At 35.1% G+C, this 20,162-nt stretch overlaps 1 protein-coding gene across 1 annotated transcript; it reads left to right on the forward strand.

Moving 5' to 3' along the window:
* Positions 1–9,767: 9,767 nt before the first annotated feature.
* LOC128168844 (probable basic-leucine zipper transcription factor K) lies at positions 9,768–12,384 on the forward strand. The gene is made up of 4 exons (XM_052835004.1): positions 9,768–9,885; positions 10,286–10,443; positions 10,723–10,859; positions 11,781–12,384. The coding sequence occupies exons 1-4, from the start codon at positions 9,768–9,770 to the stop codon at positions 12,382–12,384; spliced, it is 1,017 nt and encodes a 338-aa protein (XP_052690964.1).
* Positions 12,385–20,162: the final 7,778 nt, after the last annotated feature.

A 20,162-nucleotide genomic window follows, 5' to 3' on the forward strand; every position in this document is an offset into this window, starting at 1 on the left:
ATCGCTACCGGATCGGGGGGTTGGGATTAAAGGCAATGCGTTGGGACTTAGATTTAAAGAGCAATAATTGAATGGTTAAAGGATATGTTATGTTTATCATCTATTTAATGACCTTCGTCGGATTTTTTCTGCAAAGATGTATCACTGTTGACCAGTTTATTGCAGCGGCGATGATAACAGCGATCTGTGTTCAATTGAGCGGTGAAGTGTTTCTGGCGTGTGGTCACAAGTGTGATGATCATACATTAATTTAAACTAATTAAATTAAATGTCGTCAAATGGAAACAAAGATCAAGTACAATGATTTTGCGTTGGTTCTGATAGTAGTAAATATGTAACAATGATATATAACATAAATGTAAAAATCATTGGACACGTCGTAGAATATATCATTATTTCGAGTCAAATTAGGTTTAATCTTGACCCCCCCACCCCCCCCCCCCCCCCGCTGTTATCGATAAAATTTGCCGCACGGGTATGAATACCTTCCGACGCCCAGGGTAATTAAACGAGAAACGATTATTGAATACTAAATCATATCTGGTGAGTATAAAAATAGGTAATGAGATTTTAAAATATCTTAGTTAAAAAAACACCATTTATTTATTATTTTTCTGTAATCAGTTAATGGTCCTTTTTGATATCGTTCAAATATTTAATTACATCGATGGAAATTAATGAGCGCAGTGGCGCATATGGTAGCGCATTGGCCTACGGACCCAAGGGTCGTGGGTTCGGATCTCACGGCCGGCAATGATTTTTCTCCAAATTTTCTTTCTGTAAAATGCCACAAAAATTAAAATAATATAAATCAACTGATAAATCGATACAAATTTGACAACATAAAATCAAGCATGCAATTGATATATTTAGTATACACAGCGTTCCGATGATGTGTATACACATGTGTTGAAATTTGGACAGTGAATACAAAGTACATGTATACACAGGGCTTGGTCTTGTTCAGTTTATTATGAAATCGTGGGAATAAATTAAACTATAAAAATGTGCAATGGGCCTCATCCTTTGACTTAGATTTAGTGATGCCTTTTTGTTGGTCTTAGACTCTGTTATTATTGCCGGTGTGGAAATCCCTCCAAGTATTCTCATGATAAAGCTTTAAAATCATTCCAAAGACTGCATGATTTGTTCTCCATGACTATGTATTTCAAGCACTGGTTTATTTTGTATAAAGGTTATCCATTATATATACTTGCCAAATTAATTGCAATGGGAAATTCGATTTTAAATAAAATTCCAGCTTTTGCTCGCTTGAGATAAGTCCTATACAATGGGAAGAGTGGGAAAGAAATAGATAAGAGGTACTTACCGGTATACATGCTATGAATTAATTTAAAAACAAAATAATTATTGTGAGAGGCTTCTACAGAATATTTAAACGCACTGATTTTGTCACATGCTTCTGATGTACTATAGCCATGGTATCTATTTTTTATCATCCTGGACATTATAACAAAATTTATACTCTTACACTAAAACATTCTACGGAAAAGAAAAAAACAACACGACTTTTCATCAAGTACCCCCACCCCTAATGAGAAAACATGTACACAAGCTGAAACTATCCGCCGAAAAGTATTATTGTACATATATACCTTGATAACCACCTTATTATCTCCTGTTAAATTAAGAATTTTATAATTATTGGTTTTACTAATAGTATAATGATATAAAACATTTTGCATACTTTATTTATTAGTACTGCATTTAATATTGTTATAACGCCCCCCCCCCCTCCCCCCCCCTCCCCACACCATTGACACTGAATTCATCATGTTTATAGTTAGATGAATAATCTATATAATAATACGGTGTTCAGGATGTTATATAACTAATAGGATTTTCGAGTTCATTAAACGGCATTATACTTAAAATTCACGAAAGATCGACTGCTCTAATCGAAATATCTGTGTCCCGATTTGTCTGTAACTATTTCAACATCCGGTTTTCAACTCCATCGCTTGGTTTGGGCTAGTGTTGCTAAGTTTGTGTTTCTTATGTCCATTTTCAAAGGTAATTCCATTGACTGCAAATCAGTTTCATTTTAAATGTATACGTCTATATATACTTTAATAACTTCCAAGTGAAAAGCTAGGTAATGAAAAAAACCCAACATTTATTCTTGGACCGAATTTTCTCGAAATAGTGAGACCATAGATTTAAACTGTTTTAATATGCTATGATGTTTAACAGAAGTTTAAACATTATATGTAATCTTTGTGATTGCATAAATCGTAAATTTATGCCTTTATTAGTGGATCATATAACATTGATACATACAACACAGTTCAGTATTGATAAATATTTACAACCTGTCAGATTTTAAAGAGTTTTATAATAAGCAGAGCAATACTTATTTTAAATTAGTTATAACTTTTAAACATAATTTACATAGTTTTCATGACATACTTTTAGGCAAATTACAAGATGACAGAGCATACCTCTGATGCTGACACTTTTCATTTGAAAAAAGCATTTTTGGAAGACATTACCAACATCTGTGGATTATAATTCAAAGCAAGAGAAAATCTAGAGTCATTAAACTAATGCAAACATGAATAAATCAGTCTCGAGTTACTTATCATTGAGAATCTGATTTATTTGCTTGGATTGGTTTAGTTAACATCACCCCATACTGTCTGCACTGTGAGTACTGGTATTTTAATAGATTGGTAAAATATTTTAGTAATTTTATATTATGAACAAATGGGATAAAATACCCCATGCATATGTGGGATAATAAATCCCATGGCATCTATTTTATGGGATTAAAAACCCTAAACTGTTATTTAAGAAAAAAGTGGGTTTTTAAACCCCACATTATTTTCATGGGGTTTTCTGCCCCATGGGGTTTATTGCAAAACCCCATGGGGTTTGCATGGGGTTTTCTGTGGGGTATTTTTTCCAAACTTAAATCCCATGGGGTTGGAACTTTTAAGTTCAAATATCTAAAAAACTATCTAAAAATGTTTTAATTTTTTTTCCATAAATTTATTTAGAATAAAAAACCCCACCATTTGGTACTAAACTTTGGTCAATAGTGTGTATGGAAAGGGGTGCGCAACGCCGGAAAAATGTCCATTCCGAAGTTGTCCGTCCCACTGTTTATATATCCCATCCCCGTGCGCCAACCCACTCGTTACTACAGTGTTACATTGTATATATAGAACAATCCATAGTAAAAAAAAAATTATAAAGATTTTAACCACTTTATGTAATTGATAAACATCTATTTAATGATTCTAAATTTTGAGCGATCAACTCTTTAATTGAACCGTGTTAAATATTTATAAATATAAACTAAATATGTTTTTATCCCGGCCATAATCACTAATTTTGTTTTCAAAATAAAATCAAACACTTTTGTTTCACATTGTATTTCCCGGCCATTTATATTTGTTTACTCTGAGGCTGCAAGATATATACACAGGTGGTCAATTTTCACACCTTGCCACGGTCACTCTGTCGTGTATATATTCTGAGCGCTGTATGTTAGTTCTGAGGGTTTTCGTGATCCCAGACATACAACAGAATATTTTCAACGACTGCCAGACATATACACAGGTGGTCAATTTTCACACCTTGCCGTGGTCACCCTGTCGTGTGTATAGTCTGAGTGCTCTCTGTTAGTTCTGAGGTTTTTCTTAATCCCAGACATACGAAATATTTTTATGCTTGCTTTTAGGCGTGGAGATTAAATATCTAAGCGTTCATAGATTAAGGAAAATCAGTTAAATTGTGTCTTATTTTCAAAATTATATAGCCGCTGGTCATATAACCGCATACAAGTGCATGAATAAAGTATTAATGAGAGAGAGAGAGAGAGAGAGAGAGAGAGAGAGAGAGAGAGAGAGAGAGAGAGGGGGGGGGGGTTCAATCAAATCGCTGTTGCAATCGGTGGTTATGATACTGTAATGGGACATAATCATGCTTATGCCTTTCTGCATTGACGCCTCAAAATGCGTTATAATAGATTATCTGAGAGAGAGAGAGAGAGAGAGAGAGAGAGAGAGAGAGAGAGAGAGAGAGAAATTAAAGCATTATAAGCTGGTGTTCTTTGTAGTCTTAGAAAAGTTTACACTCAAAATCTGTGTTTGAAGTGGCGGTTGTGATGCTGAAATAGAACTTTATCGTGCTAATGCCGTTATGCCATTTTGACTCGGAAACTCAAATTTTAGGACTAGGTAATATATGCGAGCAAGATAGAGAGAGAGAGAGAATGAGAGAGCAGGGTGGGCAGATTTACAATATTCATAGAACAAGATCATGACAACATTACTTAGCCGTGCAACAGAAGATATATTACATATGTATTTAAAGAGAAAGAGTGAAAGGTCGGACAATAAAAATTATTCTTCGCCGATTGTTACCTATTTTGATTTCAGCAAATGGTAGAGAGAGAGAGAGAGAGAGAGAGAGAGAGAGAGAGAGAGAGAGAGAGAGAGAGAGATATTATTTATCCAACTTTTTTGAATCAATTGAATGCGGAACAAATAAGATGATGAATATGAAAATCATTCTAATACGTTATTCATATTGTTGTCAATAAAAATAATACTTTTCTCTTTGAATAAATATTCTCAAGATCATGGATTCCTGTATATTACGTAATGTCATACACAAGGTGCCAGACTGACAATTTACAAGGTTGAATTGCGACATTCAAACCTCTTGATCTGCTGAAAATATGTATACTATACACAGATACTGCCTCGCTAATCTTTCTGTGAAGTAAAACCTCCTGTCCTGACCGGGTATCTCTCTATTTTGAAAAGAAAAATAATCATGTTAAGAATTATGGGGTTTTTCATTGTTGAAAAAAAAATGTCTACCGCATTTAGAAATTAAAATTTTTGTGGAGTCTGCCTTAAGTTTAAGTACCAATTTTTGACCGGCTTTCTAATATTGTCTAAAATGTGATCTGTGAGTTTCCGAAGTTCAAAAGAAGCTTAATATCAAATAAATAAAACTTAAGAATATATAATTAAATAAATTGTGTTAAATCTGAAATATGTGTTATTTAATAATTAAAAGACAATGTTTTGGGCCTTAAAATATTCTCAGTAATTATTAGCAATTCTCAGTACCAACAGTAAATCTCAGTAAATATCAGTAATTATCAGAGCTCACAGCAAAAGCATCAGTAAATATCAGTAAATATCAGAACCAACAGCAATTATCAGTAACAGCAGTAAAATTATCAGTAAATATCAGAAATTATCAGTAAAAAATGGCACTTTCAGTACTTTTTAGAGCCAGTAGTGAGAGGTCCTTCACCCCCATCCAAGACTGTGAATAAGCCCCTGACTGTAGACTACCCCTGACTGTAGACTACCCCCTGACTGTAGACTACCCCCTGACTGTAGACTACACCCGACTGCAGACTACCCCTGACTGTAGGCTACCCATTGACTGTAGACTCCTTGAATGTGACCTCTTTTTTTTTTGATTAAGTCGCTGTGAAGCGAAACACAGGTGATCCCTATGTGTGTTGTTAAGATTGATATCGTCACATCTATTTATAGAGTACAGGTAAACTTGTCACGACAAGCATAATGGACGAAATTATTTATAGAGTACAGGTAAACTTGTCACGACCTACATGTAGTGAAGCGAGTGAATCCAAGCGAGACACCTAAAAAGGCGTCTAATCTCGATAGCAGGTGATTTAATCTGATGTAGTATAACAGTTTTAGGGTTTAGTTTTGTCTTATTATCCAATCAGAATTAAGATTTTATACAGTCACTCGTACGGGTATAATAAGACTGAAAATAATCAAATTCATCACTTTGTGGTGGACCAGACGCTCAGGTAAGTCACACTTCTCTTCTTAAAATTAGACCAAAGGAAAATTTAAATAAAAGTAAATCATATTTTGTAATTTTAAGATAAATCAATTTCTCTAAACTGTGGTTGTAAATTATAAAACTTAGATATACGGATTTGTTTGTTTTTTTGTTTGTTTGGTTTTTTTTTGGGGGGGGGGGGTATTATTATAGATAAATAACATGCGCCTGTTTAAGTTCCATTTTAACAATTGGAAATCTATTTATTGAATTGTTTAATTTATATTTTGTAGAAACGGTCTTAAAGAGATATTCCTGTATCCAACTCATGATAACAGAGACGACATTGCTCAGTAGTCTAAGTATTACAATCAAATATGCGTACGAGTATTTAAAACATGATGATATAAATATATATTGAGAGAGAATTAAATATTGAAATCTGAGACATTGCTGCATATGAACACTGTGTACCGATATAGGGCGGTGTTACTAGCTCACAACGGACAGGAGAGCATTAACGTAACATGTCCCCGTCATTATCGGGAAGACCTGTCCGACTCAAGTTCATATGAGCCTACTTCGGTGGGTGGAGCTCCATCCCTGGTGACAGGGATGTTGATGGCCGTGCATTGGTTTTGAAACATTTGTTTCTTAATCAGATTTCAAGGCTTTCTTTTTATGTTTTATTTCATATCTTTTAACATAAAAATAGGATGATAAATAAAATTTAAAGTCTGAGACCTTGCTGCACATGAACACGGTGTACCGATTTAGGGCGGTGTTTCTAGCTCACAACGGACAGGAGAGCGTTAACGTAACATGTCCCCGTCATTATCGGGAAGACCTGTCCGACTCAAGTTCATGTGAGCCTACTTCGGTGGGCGGAGCTCCGTCCCTGGTGACAGGGATGTCGATGGCCGTGCATTGGTTTTGAAACTGCGGTTTCTTAATCATACAACTTTTGTTTCCTGACTTAATATTTTTACCTTATTTAAATATTTTTGCTAAAATTGTTTTATTGATAATAATCATTATTAATTTTATTATTTTCAGAACAAACCATTGTTTACAATGAAGTCTGTCATCTGTAATTTGTGTGGGGCATCATTTACCCATTCATCAAATATGTACCGACACTTAAGATCAGCTCATAAAAATTCTGAGTACAGATGCGTTATCTGCGGCTTGCAATTCAAGAGGAAAGATAACTTCAAACGGCATATGAGAAGTCAACATCCAATACCACATGGTGCAATTACAGGGGCTGAAAATCACAACCCTCCATTAGACGGGAACGACATTGAAATGTCAACAGAGCCACAAGAAAACAATCAAACCGGAGGTGGTCCTGCCACCAATGAGACTAGCGATTGCATTACAGAAGATGAAGCAATAAATGGAAATCTCAAGGTTTACAATTTTCCTGCCCATAATAAGACAAAATTTTACCCCCTTCAATTCTTACATTCTAACTATGAGAAAACTATGAAAAGACAAAATGTTAAATGGTATTTAACAATGCAAGTCCGATTCAAAAAAGAAAAGAAAGATCAGACGGAAATGGTGGAGCTTTATTTTCATGGGGCGTTGTCATATTGCCTTAAAAGTCGAAGATTTGGAACAAAGCATAAAAGACAGCAACAAAAAGATTATGACATCTGTATCAGAGACAGGGAAGCAACTGGACACTTGATAAAATCATAGGATTAACCCTAAATATTGCCAAGTATAAACCTTTACGAGGATCAAGTTTCATTCCACTGCCAATCAAACTCAGAGTCAAAAAAGCCATTGTAAATGTACATAATACAGATCAAAAATGCTTTCAATGGACCATCTTATCTGCGCTACATCCAGCAGTACATCATGCTCAAAGGGTTTCAAATTACTTTCCATATGCTGATGAATTGGACTTTACTGGAATAGAATTCCCAATGCAGATAAAGGACCTTGTAAAGTTTGAAACTCAGAATGGCATATCTGTCAATGTTTTTGGCTATGAAAAAGGAACAGTTTATCCCATTCATTTGACAAAGCAACGTTTCGAGCGCCACGTAGATCTTCTAGTGATATCAAACGGACAACAATCACATTACTGTTGGATTAAAAACTTTAATCGACTTCTAGCAGATCAAAAGAGCCATCGTAGCCAATATTTCTACTGTTGCTATTGTTTACATGGCTTTACAAAAGCAAAACTGTTGGAAAAGCACAGACTCTACTGCAAAGTGCATGGAGCTCAAAGGACAGAAATGCCTGCAGAAGAAAATAAGTGGCTGAGCTATTCTGACTTTCCAAGCAACAGAAAGTTAGTTTTGTCATATATGCAGATTTTGAGTGCACATCCTCTAAAGTTTTAACATGTCAACCCAACGTGTCTAAACCAAGCACAACTAAGCTAGCAAAACACATCCCTTCGGGGTTTACATATAAAATTGTTGGACCAGATGACAGTCTTACAGAAGATCATGTGACATATCGAGGAGATAATGTTGCCGAAACGTTTGCTGAACACATTGTGCAAGTGGAAGAAAGGTTGATTAATATTCTCCGGAACCCCCTACCTCTTAAAATGCCAACAGACGATGAAAATTTCTTTCAAGCTGCTAAAAAATGCTACATATGTATGCAAGAATTGGGTGCAGATCGTGTTCGCGACCACTGCCACGTTACGGGAAGGTTCCGAGGTGCCGCACATAATGCATGCAACCTCAATATGAAACAACGGGAACGTATACCTGTATTATTTCACAATTTGAGGGGATACGACTCCCACATAATCATGCAAGCAATAGGAAAAATGAAAAACAAAAGGCTGAACTGCATTCCACAGAACCATGAAAAGTACATATCTTTTTCAATGGGAAAACTGGATTTCATTGACTCCTTTCAATTTTTGTCAACATCTCTAGAAAAACCTGTGGCAAACCTTTCAAAGGAAGGTGTAGAGAAGTTTAAGCATCTCCATCATTACATTGAAAAGTGGCACCCAGGTCACATTAACGAAAAGATGAAATTACTCATGCGCAAAGGGGTGTACCCTTACGAGTACATGGATAGTATGGAAAAATTTAGAGAAAAATGCCTTCCAGATAGATCAGCTTTTCACAATAGTATTGACGATCGGGAATTGTCAGAAGCTGACTATTATCACGCACAATCTGTTTGGAAAACATTTGAGACGTCTAGTTTAGGAGAGTACCACGATCTCTACATGGAAACTGACGTCATTCTTTAAGCTGATGTATTTGAAAATTTTAGAAATCTCTGCCTTCGTATTTATGGACTAGACCCAGCACACTTGTACACAGCACCGGGACTGGCATGGCAAGCGGCTCTTAAAATGACAGACATTCATTTGGAACTTTTTACAGACCCTGACATGCATTTATTCATTGAAAGGGTTCTGAGGGGAGGTGTTTCTATGATATCGCAGAGATACGCCAAGGCTAACAATCCATATATAGAAGATTACAATCACAGCCAACCAAACAATTACCTCATATATCTAGATGCAAACAACTATTATGGATGGTCGATGAGTCAAGCGCTTCCAACACATGGGTTCAGATGGCTTTCCAGACAGCAGAAAGATTCTTTTGATATTAAACATATCTGTGAAAATTCCGAAGAAGGCTACATTTTATCTGTAGATCTTGATTATCCAGCAGAATTGCATGACCTTCACAGTGATTATCCGTTAGCACCAGAACCATTTGAAGTAAAGTCAAATATGCTATCATCCTATCAGCAAGAGCTACTCAAAGATCTAAATCTTCTAGGAACATCAACTCGAAAATTAGTTTCGAATCTACACAACAAAAAAGGATTTCGTTGTTCACTACAGGAATTTGCAGCTATATTTATCACTCGGTATGAAGGTTACTAAAATTCATCAAGTGCTTGCGTTTCAACAGGATCCATGGTTGAAAAAGTATATTGACTTTAACACGAACATGCGAAAAGCAGCTAAGAATGACTTTGAGAAAGACTTCTACAAATTAATGAATAACAGTGTGTTCGGAAAGACTATGGAAAATCTCAGGAAACGAGTTGATATTCAGCTCATTCATCGTGAGCAAAGGCTTCTTAAGGTCACTGCAAAACCAGGGTTCAAATCATTTAAGATATTCAACAAAGATCTGGCATCGGTGGAACTTACAAAACAAAATCTAGTCTTGAATCGGCCTATATACGTTGGATTTTCCATCTTAGAAATGTCAAAGGTATTGATGTATGATTTCCACTACAACCATGTCAAATCTACATATGGCGGAAATGCAGAGCTACTGTTCACAGACACAGATTCCTTATGTTACAATATTTTTACAGAAGACTTGTACAAGGATCTGGAAGAAGTAATAAAATGAATTTGATTTCAGCGACTATCCAACCGATCATTTTCTATGTGATAGTACCAACAAAAAGGTCCTAGGGAAAATGAAAGATGAAACCATGTCAATTCCTATGACAGAGTTTGTAGGACTGAGACCAAAAATGTATAGTCTCACTTACGGAACAAGTGAAAAACGCACAGCAAAAGGTGTTAGCAAATCGGTGATACGATCAAAATTACGTCATTCGTCGTACAGAGAATGTTTATTCCAAAGAGAATCTCACATGGAAACTATGGTAACATTTAGATCGGACAAACATCAGATACATACCATTGCATTGAACAAGACAACTCTTCCCCCCTTTGATGACAAACGGTATATATTAAACGATGGAATTCACACATTAGCTCATGGACATTGGAGAATTTCCCACAATGCAACGGTTACGGCTATTTAAGGAGTGAAGTGATAGCGTCTAGTCATTTCGGGCTCTGCAGTCGAGGTGTCAGCATCGATCATTATGAGTCAATGTAAATTTTGCCTAAAATCTTATGTTTGGCCTCATGATTTACAGCGTCACTTGAAACTGAAACACCCAATCAAAGAAAAAGGATATACCACACATTCCAACCAACAACAGGAATCTACCATGTTAACTCAGCAGCAGCAGCAGCAGCAGCAGCAGCAGCAGCAACAGCAGCAGCAGCAGAAGTTATACTTCACTTCAAACAAACAACTGCAAGAAGGAACCTATTTAACACAGCAAAAGATATGTGAAACTTCACAAAATCAATACCAGGAAAAACATCTCAAGCAGCAGCAACAGCAGCAGCAGCAGCAACAGCAGAAATTTCAATTTATGCATCCATTTACTGCAAATGTGTCTGGACCTACCTCATGTGGAAAAACGTATTTTATTAAATTACTATTGCAGAATTGTTTAACCAAAATTGATCCCCCACCAGAGCGAATAATTTGGCTTTATAAACGGTGGCAACCTTTGTATGATGTCATAAAGGACACGGTTTCCCCCAGTGTTGAATTCATTAAGGGAATACCAATGGATCTGGAAGAGGATTCATTTTTAAATCCTCAGACAAGAAATGTACTGATATTAGATGATATGATGTCAACTGCCTTCAAGGATTCCCGAGTCAATGAATTGTTTACAGAAGGGCGCCATCACAGAAACCTCTCAGTCATCGCTATTAACCAGAACTTGTTCTATAATAAGGATCCAACCCAAAGACGAAATTGTCATTATCTTGTTCTTTTTAAAAATCCGATTGATAAACAACAAATGATGACATTAGCTCGACAGATGTATCCTGATAACTCCCAGCATTTGATGAGGCATTTCAAAGAAGCAACAGAAAAACCTTTTGGATATCTTTTAATAGATTTAAAGCCAACAACTCCCGAATCAATGCGCATGCGCACAGATATTTTCTCAGACATGCCTATAAAAGAACATACACCAGAGGCAGCAAGTCATTTGCAAGTATATTCTGAAGAAGAAAGGACGCATTTAAATAGCTCTTGTGAAGTAAAGAGTCCAACTTTTGCAATCATGGATTCGTCTTTAGGTTCTGCAATGTCATCTTGTTATGATTGTGGACTTGTATTTGATAGTACACATGACCTCCAACGACATATCAAGAGATGGTGCCCAGAGAATGATAAACGCAAACGACAACTTTCTCTTGATGGTTATGAGGAACCACCAAAAAAGAAGCAGCATATATTTCAGTCAGATGAATACGAAATGGACTATGAAGATGATTCTCATAGTGCGTCAACAGAAGAGGACTACTTCAAAAGAATGAAACGGAGAGCAAAAGCTGATAATGGGGATACATGGTCTGAAAAGGTTAAAAAATATCAAAAAGAAGGATTGTCTAAAAAAGAAGCAGAAGAAAAGGCAAATAAGAAAATGAAGGAGACCAATTTTATCTCATTTTTGAACCTTTATGGAAAAACTATTCTGAACATGTTAGACTTGAAAGAGGGGCAGATCCACGAGAAAGTAATGTCTAATGTTGAAAAATTCCTTAAAAAGGGATATGAGAACTTACCAGCTGTTCGTATGGCTCTCAGAAAGTACAAACATCTGCTTGAGGAAATGATGTATTTATCAGATGATGAAGGAACGGATGATGAAGAAACAGATAGTGAAGATGAAGAGAATGATGACGTGGATTCTGAAGATGAAACAGGGGATGAAAGTGGGGAATGATTTTTCTATAAAACAGTGTGACATAGAACTGTTGATTCATTTTAGCGCTGCGGATTGCTGAGGAAATATGTCGTGGGAAAATTATTTACAAGAAATTTATTACAATCCCGAGAATGCTGGAAGTTTTTCGGGACCTGACAAATTGTTTCGGTATGTGAGAAAAGATGGTCAATATGTTATAAGTAAATATAAAATCAGAAAATGGTTGCAAAAACAAGAGGCTTACAGTTTACAAAGACCTCTACGGAGACGTTTTCAACGAAATAAAATTATGGTGACCGGCATAGATGACCAATGGTCTGCAGATCTTATGGACATGACCAAGTTTGCTAACTACAACGATGGATTTACATATATACTGGTCGTCATTGATGTCCTGTCAAAGTATTTGTGGATGCGGCCATTAAAAAACAAAAGAGAAATTTCCGTTGCCAATGCGTTGAGGGAAATTCTATTAGAGGGTAGAGTCCCAAAACGAATACGAACTGATAAAGGACAGGAATTTCGAGCCAAGGAAGTTCAACAAGTTTTGAAAGATCATAAAATAACTCATCTATATGCTCAGAACGAAACTAAAGCTGCGATAGCCGAGCGTGTTATAAAAACTATAAAAACAAGGATTTATCGTTTTATGACTTACCAACAGGGGTATGAATATATAAATAAACTTCAAACATTTGTCAAAAGTTACAATGCCACATATCACAGAACAATTGGTTTGGCACCTAAAAATGTTAACAACAAAAATGAAACAGCTGTATGGTGGAGAATGTATTGGCCAAAGGATCACACAAATGTTAAAAAGCCAAAAACTCTAAGAAAACCATTTAGATTCAAAATTGGTGATTAAGTTCGACTCACTCATCTTAGGAATCCATTTTCTCGAGAATATGATGAAAGGTGGACGGGTGAGATATTTGTGATTTCACAGAGGATTTTACGCGGTGGTTTGCCTGTCTACAGAGTACAGGATTTTGATAAGGATGAAATTAAAGGAACTTTCTATCAATCAGAACTCCAGAAAGTAGATGTAAAAGATGATGACCTATGGAAGGTTGAAAAAGTTTTAAAGACAAGAGGAAAAGGAAGAAACAAACAATATTTTGTCAAATGGCTTCATTATCCAAAGAAATTTAATTCATGGATTAACGCATCTGATGTATCTAACCTATGAATAGAAGAGTGTACTACCCTGGAAAGGTCCAACATCAGATTCCATTATATCAAAAAAGCGTACATATATACAGATCGCTCAAGTATGATATGATGGATGGTAGACGACTCTTATAGTGTAAATAATACTATTGTACATCATAGATAAAATAAATGTGTGTTATTGTAAAATGAATGTGGGGTGGCTCTCCGACCCACGCTTCGTTATTGTAACGGGAAAAATAAAGGTATGCTAATAAATATGTGTTGTCTCTTGTCTTTAAATAGGGTTTAAATCAACTTAGCTATTGTCACATCCTTAGAGTCTTTTCTATAATATTTATTTCAAAGGTAATATAAATAATCTTTTACCATGACAAATCAGAGCAATCGTGAACATAAATACATAATTTTACAATTGGCCTTGTTTTCTTGACGGCTGCTCTTTTAACGTTTCTATAAGGTCAATTTTGTGTTAGATTCAGCTGGGTCAGAATTACATCATTCTGAAATTATAGGTAATTAATTATTACATATTAAATTAATTGATCTATTTACCAATTTCATAATCAATCAATTTGTGATTAAGAAATCAACACTTGTTTTAATTGATAATTCATAATTAGTTTATTAATTAAACACAATTGAGTCAGGGGGTAGTCTACAGTTAGGGGTAGTCTACAGTCAGGGGGTAGTCTACAGTCAGGGGTAGTCTACAGTCAGGGGCTTATTCACAGTCTTGGATGGGGGTGAAGGACCTCTGTTACAGAATCGACTGCGTCATAATCATATCAATTCGAAATTATGTAATTAATGATTACTAATCGAATTAATTGACCCTTGTTTCAATGTTTCAATTTTAATTGATAATTCATAATGAATCAATTTGTTAATTTATCTCATTAGATGACGTCATAGGTATCCTCACACCCTGGAAGGATAATCAATCAATTTGTTAATTAAACTCATTATATGACGTCATAAGTATCCTCTCACCCTGGGAGGATACCAGGAGGATACTCCATAGAAACTCTATGGGAGGACACTGGTCCAGAACCCCCAGTTTTCCCCTACTCACAGGGATGACTGATTGTCAATGTACCTGTCTGAATTATGCATTATTTGCTCGAAGTGAGTCTCTTGTCCATATCCTCCAACCACTAATATTACCAAGTAAATCTACTCTTTTGATCTCTCAAAACCTTTGATCCCTCGAGTAAAACTGCAGTCCCAGTTATTCATAATCTGTTGTTCTTTTACTCTCGATACTCCAAGTGGCCGGAATATGCAAGCGTTACCTAAGTTTAACACCTACTTTGTCATTTAAATGGCTCAAGGCATTAGACGCGGGACCCGTGTTACGGGATTTTCTTCAGGTAACACTTGTCCTGCAAGGTGATAATTGTCCATGATTGACCATACCGTTGCCTAGACTATAATTAACACCGATCGTCCTAAATGTACATATAATCGTATTTATTTAAAACGAGCGAGAGAGAGAGAGAGAGAGAGAGAGAGAGAGAGAGAGAGAGAGGCGCCGGAAAATATTTAATGAGTTAAATAAGAGTAAGATTGAGGGAAAACATACACGTTGCGTTGATGCCTACGGTAGCGACCTTATAATAGTACATCGCGGAATATTTGTCTTCTTTAAATCTGTGGCATATTTTCAACTCATCATATGCAAAAAAATAATACTTTAAAATATTACTAATTTTCAAGTACACGTATATGCATGATTTTGTAATACATTGCTATATTTGGGACCCTTGAAAAACATTAGCAAAATACATGTAGCAATAGTTTTCTCGAAGTTTTTGTTAAAAACAATTCAAAGAGAATAATGAATTTTCTTGTAATAATATTTATATCTAAATTCTAACAATAGTTAAAACAGCGCTTGTTTTCTCCTTCTTGGTTTAATCCCTAATACAGATAACACGCCTGTTATGGTTTCTTACACCATCGCGGTAAAATCGTGACCCCGCGATCACCGCGATGACAATACCGCGACGGTGTATCGCGGAAAAGATTAAAACACCATCACGGTGTCGCGGGAAAATACGGGATCCGCGTTGGCTGTAGTGTATAGTGTCATATATTAAGTGTAGGAAAATAAGTGTAAAATGTGGATACAGTCTATTTTATGGTATTCTTTTTTTGTTTTTCTACCGAGGGGCCATATGACACAATATCCTATGAACACACATATTAAGCCATTGTTTCTCAGGTGAGCGATGTGGCCCCATGGGCCTCTTGTTTATTTTCATTCGATTGTTAAAGCTACAGCGTTCTTGATAAACATTGAACAGCGTTTTTCCATGCAAATTTCTTCCACGGAGGATAGGTACATTTATAAATCACTATTTAATAACCTCTTTAAAATGTTGTATGTACTAAATAATTTATAAATTGCTGAGGAAGGTTGTTTGATATTTTTTGTTTGTTAATGTTTTGCAAATAGTTAAAAAACGGGAAACGTGGAAAGTGAAATTAATATTCATAATAACCGTAACTAAAAATTAACACCTTCGGATTCAAAGAGTAATAATGACGAAGTTCGAGGGAACTATCATTCTGTCACTCATTTGTTTGATCTGCGCTGGGGCCGGTGTAACGAAGAATGTTTACCCGGGTTGAAAATTGACCCGGGGGTCATTTTTCCACGTTGAATATTGAGACCAAAGGTGTTGAAGAAAGACCCTAATCCGTTGAAAATTGACCCGCATCGTGGAATTTTGATCATGAAACCGGTTCAAAATTCAACAGCAAAGAAGCACAAATTAACGAATCAATATTATAACTGGAGTTTATTTAATTAAAAATTATCAGTTTTTATGTATTTATTCTTTAGATTTACATGGTGACATGTTTCAACGGGGGTGGGGGATTAAAATGAGACTTACATAATTATTTTTTGAATTTACATAGTATCCCTTTAAATATGTACATGTAATAACTATTTTATTCATAATAAACTTTTCGCGTATAATTGTTGTTTTGTGTGATATCTATATATTTTTAAAGAAATATATGTTTTTAATAATATTTGTATACATGGTTACACGTTAAATTATTCAATTCAGTAAAACTCTTTTTTTATTAATTTGCTGGAGAAGTGTACAAATATAAATAATTTTTAAAAAATTACAATACGTCATATTATTTAATTTTGGTTTTACGTTCACCCAATAAATTGAAACTTTGATATTGTTTATTGCAAATTTTTTGAGTGGGTGTAAATAAAAAAAAATTACAGTATGTCATATTGAGATTTTTGTTTTTGCACCCACTCAGTTTGTTAAAACTGTGACTATCTGAATTTTGTATTCACACCCATCCAGCCAATAACAGTTTACAAAATGGTGATATGCTAACATGTACTCTTTCATGAACGATGCTGTAGTAACTGTATCTTGAAAGCCGATTTTTGGTGGTTTTTTTTGTTCCGTTAGAATAACTTATGATGTAACTAAATATCATCAAATCGCTAATTTTTCTTGGCATTACCAATTCTGCTTCATGATCGAATCTGTAGCAAGTTAGCTGCCTAATTGTTGTACAGGATGACAATATAATTTTGCTTTAAAGTTTCTAAATTGCTTTGATCACAAAAATTTATCATAAATTTACTAACAGTAATTGTTTTTGTCAATAAATTGGTAAATTGCATGTTTTGAATAGAAATAAGTAGGAAAAGATCATACAGCAGCGTTGGAGTAGATGATTGACCTTCCTATCACAGCCATCTACTTTATTAATTTAATTTAAACGTGTTAAATGTGTATATTATGTGTATATAAGACATGAGGTACTTGAATATTAAATAATTATCTGAATATTTATCATATATGATTGTATGACATATTGTTGGTAGACATGTTCACTCAAACCTATATTAACAAACATATCACAAAAAAAATTAATTAGTTTATGGTTATTCCTTCGAGATTGCAAGGTTTCCAAATTAAGCTCACTATATAAAATTAGTTTAGAAGAATTAACTCTGATCCCTGCCATTGTCCTGGTTGCTTCAATTTGTACGTGTTCAAGCAATGAAGCGGATTTGTCCTTGATACAGCTGCTCCAAACAACATATCTATCAGTTGTATACTTTTCGCATACCTTTTCATGTATATGCCATTAATATAATTAGATCAACCATCCTCCGACTGTTAATTTAGATACAAACCTATTTTTTTAATACCACTTTTGCTGTAGAGGGTATATGTTTTTAATTTCGAGAAAATATATTACGTCAGTTGCTTGTGTTTCTAATTTACAGGTAAATGATAGAATTGAAAACTCAAAATAATAGAAATAAATTGCATTTTAAAAAAGAAACATGACTCTATATGCAGAAAATTGGATGGTGCTTCAATAATGTTAATCATACAAGTTTATGAAAAATTATTTTTAAGTCGTAAAAAATTAAAAACATGTGTAAATATGTATATGCTGTATATATACGTATAAAAAACCAGTATATATGAAAAAGGATAAAAATATGACAACCATTCATTTATTATTTTGTCAGTGAAATATTCTGACTTCTTCAAACTAAGCATAGGTATCTGCAGTATATCCTTTTGTCTTGATTTAAATATATATACCCTTTACCCAATAAAGCAGTATAGAGGTTATATATTTTCAATTATTAGAAAAATATACAACGCCAGGTGCCGGTCGAATAGAGGTTGAATTGCCTTAAAAGTGACGATAACGGGCAAGATGTTTGTTAGATATATTTATCAGAGATTGTGACAAGTTTAAACTTTGAATTCTGTCACATGAGGGAATGAAAATCATGTCACCTATGTAAAAAAGTATTCTAGCCCTACTCGCCTGCTCCATTCCGAAGCAAACGATCATTTTCTTAGCTTTATTTACATAGTATTGTAATGATAAATGGATATCATATTTTCAATCTAAAAACTAAAGGATTAATTGGACATATCAGCCTAAAAGAAATTAGCCACGTCTTCATATGTATAGGACAGTACATGTATGTACATTTTAATATGTGCATGATTGTACATTTAAACCGTGTAGAGTAAGTTCCAGTTCAGATCAAAACTCTGAGGTTTGGGTCAATTTTCAACAGGATCAATTTTCAACGGGTCGGAGTCATCAGAGTTTGGAAAAATCTTTCTCATACCGTTGAAAAATGACCCCGGGTATAAATTTCACGATTTTGGTCTCAATTTTCAACGTTGAAAAATGACACCCCGGGTCAATTTTCAACCCGGGTCAATATTCGTCGTTACTCCGGGGCTAACGTGGTGTGTGACTATGCCTACGGGTCGAACTATGGCTTCTATGAGTTCGTTGCTGGCTCTGTGTTTTTAACATACTTCATAGACTATTTGATTTTCACTATTAGTATCGAAGAAAGATGGTGTATGAAATTTGTACCGTGGCTAGTATGGCACTTTTTCAGTTGGGTTATATTCACCTTTCTGTACCTGATAGCGTCCATAGTAATGGCATCTCACACGTGCGGACGGGGTGGATACACGGCGGCCGCTGTGTTTGGGTTTATCACCACCATCGTGTCCGGTGTGGAGACGTACTTCCTGTTGCTGTCTCTCCGTCAGGACCACGCCCTCACCGATAACAAGGTCCTCAATATGTCGGGGGTCCCCCAGGGTAACAGCGCGTCCCCACAGAGCCCAGAATACGATCCAGCGAGCGTTCCGGAATCAAAGTATTGAGAATATTACTAACATAGAAACTAAATTTAGAGCCACTCACTGTGTGAATGATAGTTGTCCAAAAATTATGTGTTCTTTGTTAGAGATTCGTTATCACGTGCCTGTAGAACATTCATTAATATTACACACGTGTCATTTATACCGGTAAAAAGACTTTGTGAATGAGGTGCGCAAGATTCTATATTCATTGTATGTGTGATAGCTATTTTCATACACCAAGAAGAAAATGCAATGTAAATCTAATATATATTAAGATAACATTTTGACGATCCTGTAATTATGAAGCATGAATGCATAGATTTTTGTGAATTGCAACGACGTCCATTTCTAGGCCCCTAAAACGTTTTCACTTTTCAACGAACATGAATTCAATTTGTAAATTTTAATGAATTTCATAGACTGTATATCCATTTTCAATTAACATGATATCAGCTGATTTTAAAAGTGTTTGTTGAATTATAACTCAAGTTTTACGAATTTTGTGTCATGTCAACCAAAATACAATCTATTCTAAATAGGTTATTCCCAGTTTGTGTACTTGGAATGATGTGCTTCTCTTTTTTAAAATTAATTATTGAACAATATTTACACTACCCAGTGTTTTTGTCTGTGATAATCACAAACTACGAATAGATTTTGTAGTGTATAGTTCAATACAGTTCATCAATGACTATTTCTATATCTAATCGTACAATTGCTAAAAATTGTGTAAATATTATGTAAGTAAAAAGGAATCTTTCTTTAAATATGTATGACAGTCGCGCATAATCAAATCTATCATAAAGCCCGGAGGGCTTATTAGATTTGATCACTCCCGACTAAAATTGATCACCTCATAATACAAAAAAATGATTCTTTATTCCTTATTTTAAGTAAGCAAAATCGGGTTATGTTTCCATCTGTACCATGATG

Source organism: Crassostrea angulata, unplaced genomic scaffold (genome assembly GCF_025612915.1).
Source record: "Crassostrea angulata isolate pt1a10 unplaced genomic scaffold, ASM2561291v2 HiC_scaffold_58, whole genome shotgun sequence".
Taxonomy (NCBI): domain Eukaryota; kingdom Metazoa; phylum Mollusca; class Bivalvia; order Ostreida; family Ostreidae; genus Magallana; species Magallana angulata.

Bases quoted from the DNA above. Each gene is read 5' to 3' on its own strand.
- LOC128168844 (XM_052835004.1), top strand. From the start codon at position 9,768: ATGCGAAAAGCAGCTAAGAATGACTTTGAGAAAGACTTCTACAAATTA. The intron at 10,444-10,722 runs GTAACATTTAGA...CATGATTTACAG, and splicing joins AATCTCACATGGAAACTATG to CGTCACTTGAAACTGAAACA. The intron at 10,860-11,780 runs GTTATACTTCAC...TGTATTTGATAG, and splicing joins CAACAGCAGCAGCAGCAGAA to TACACATGACCTCCAACGAC.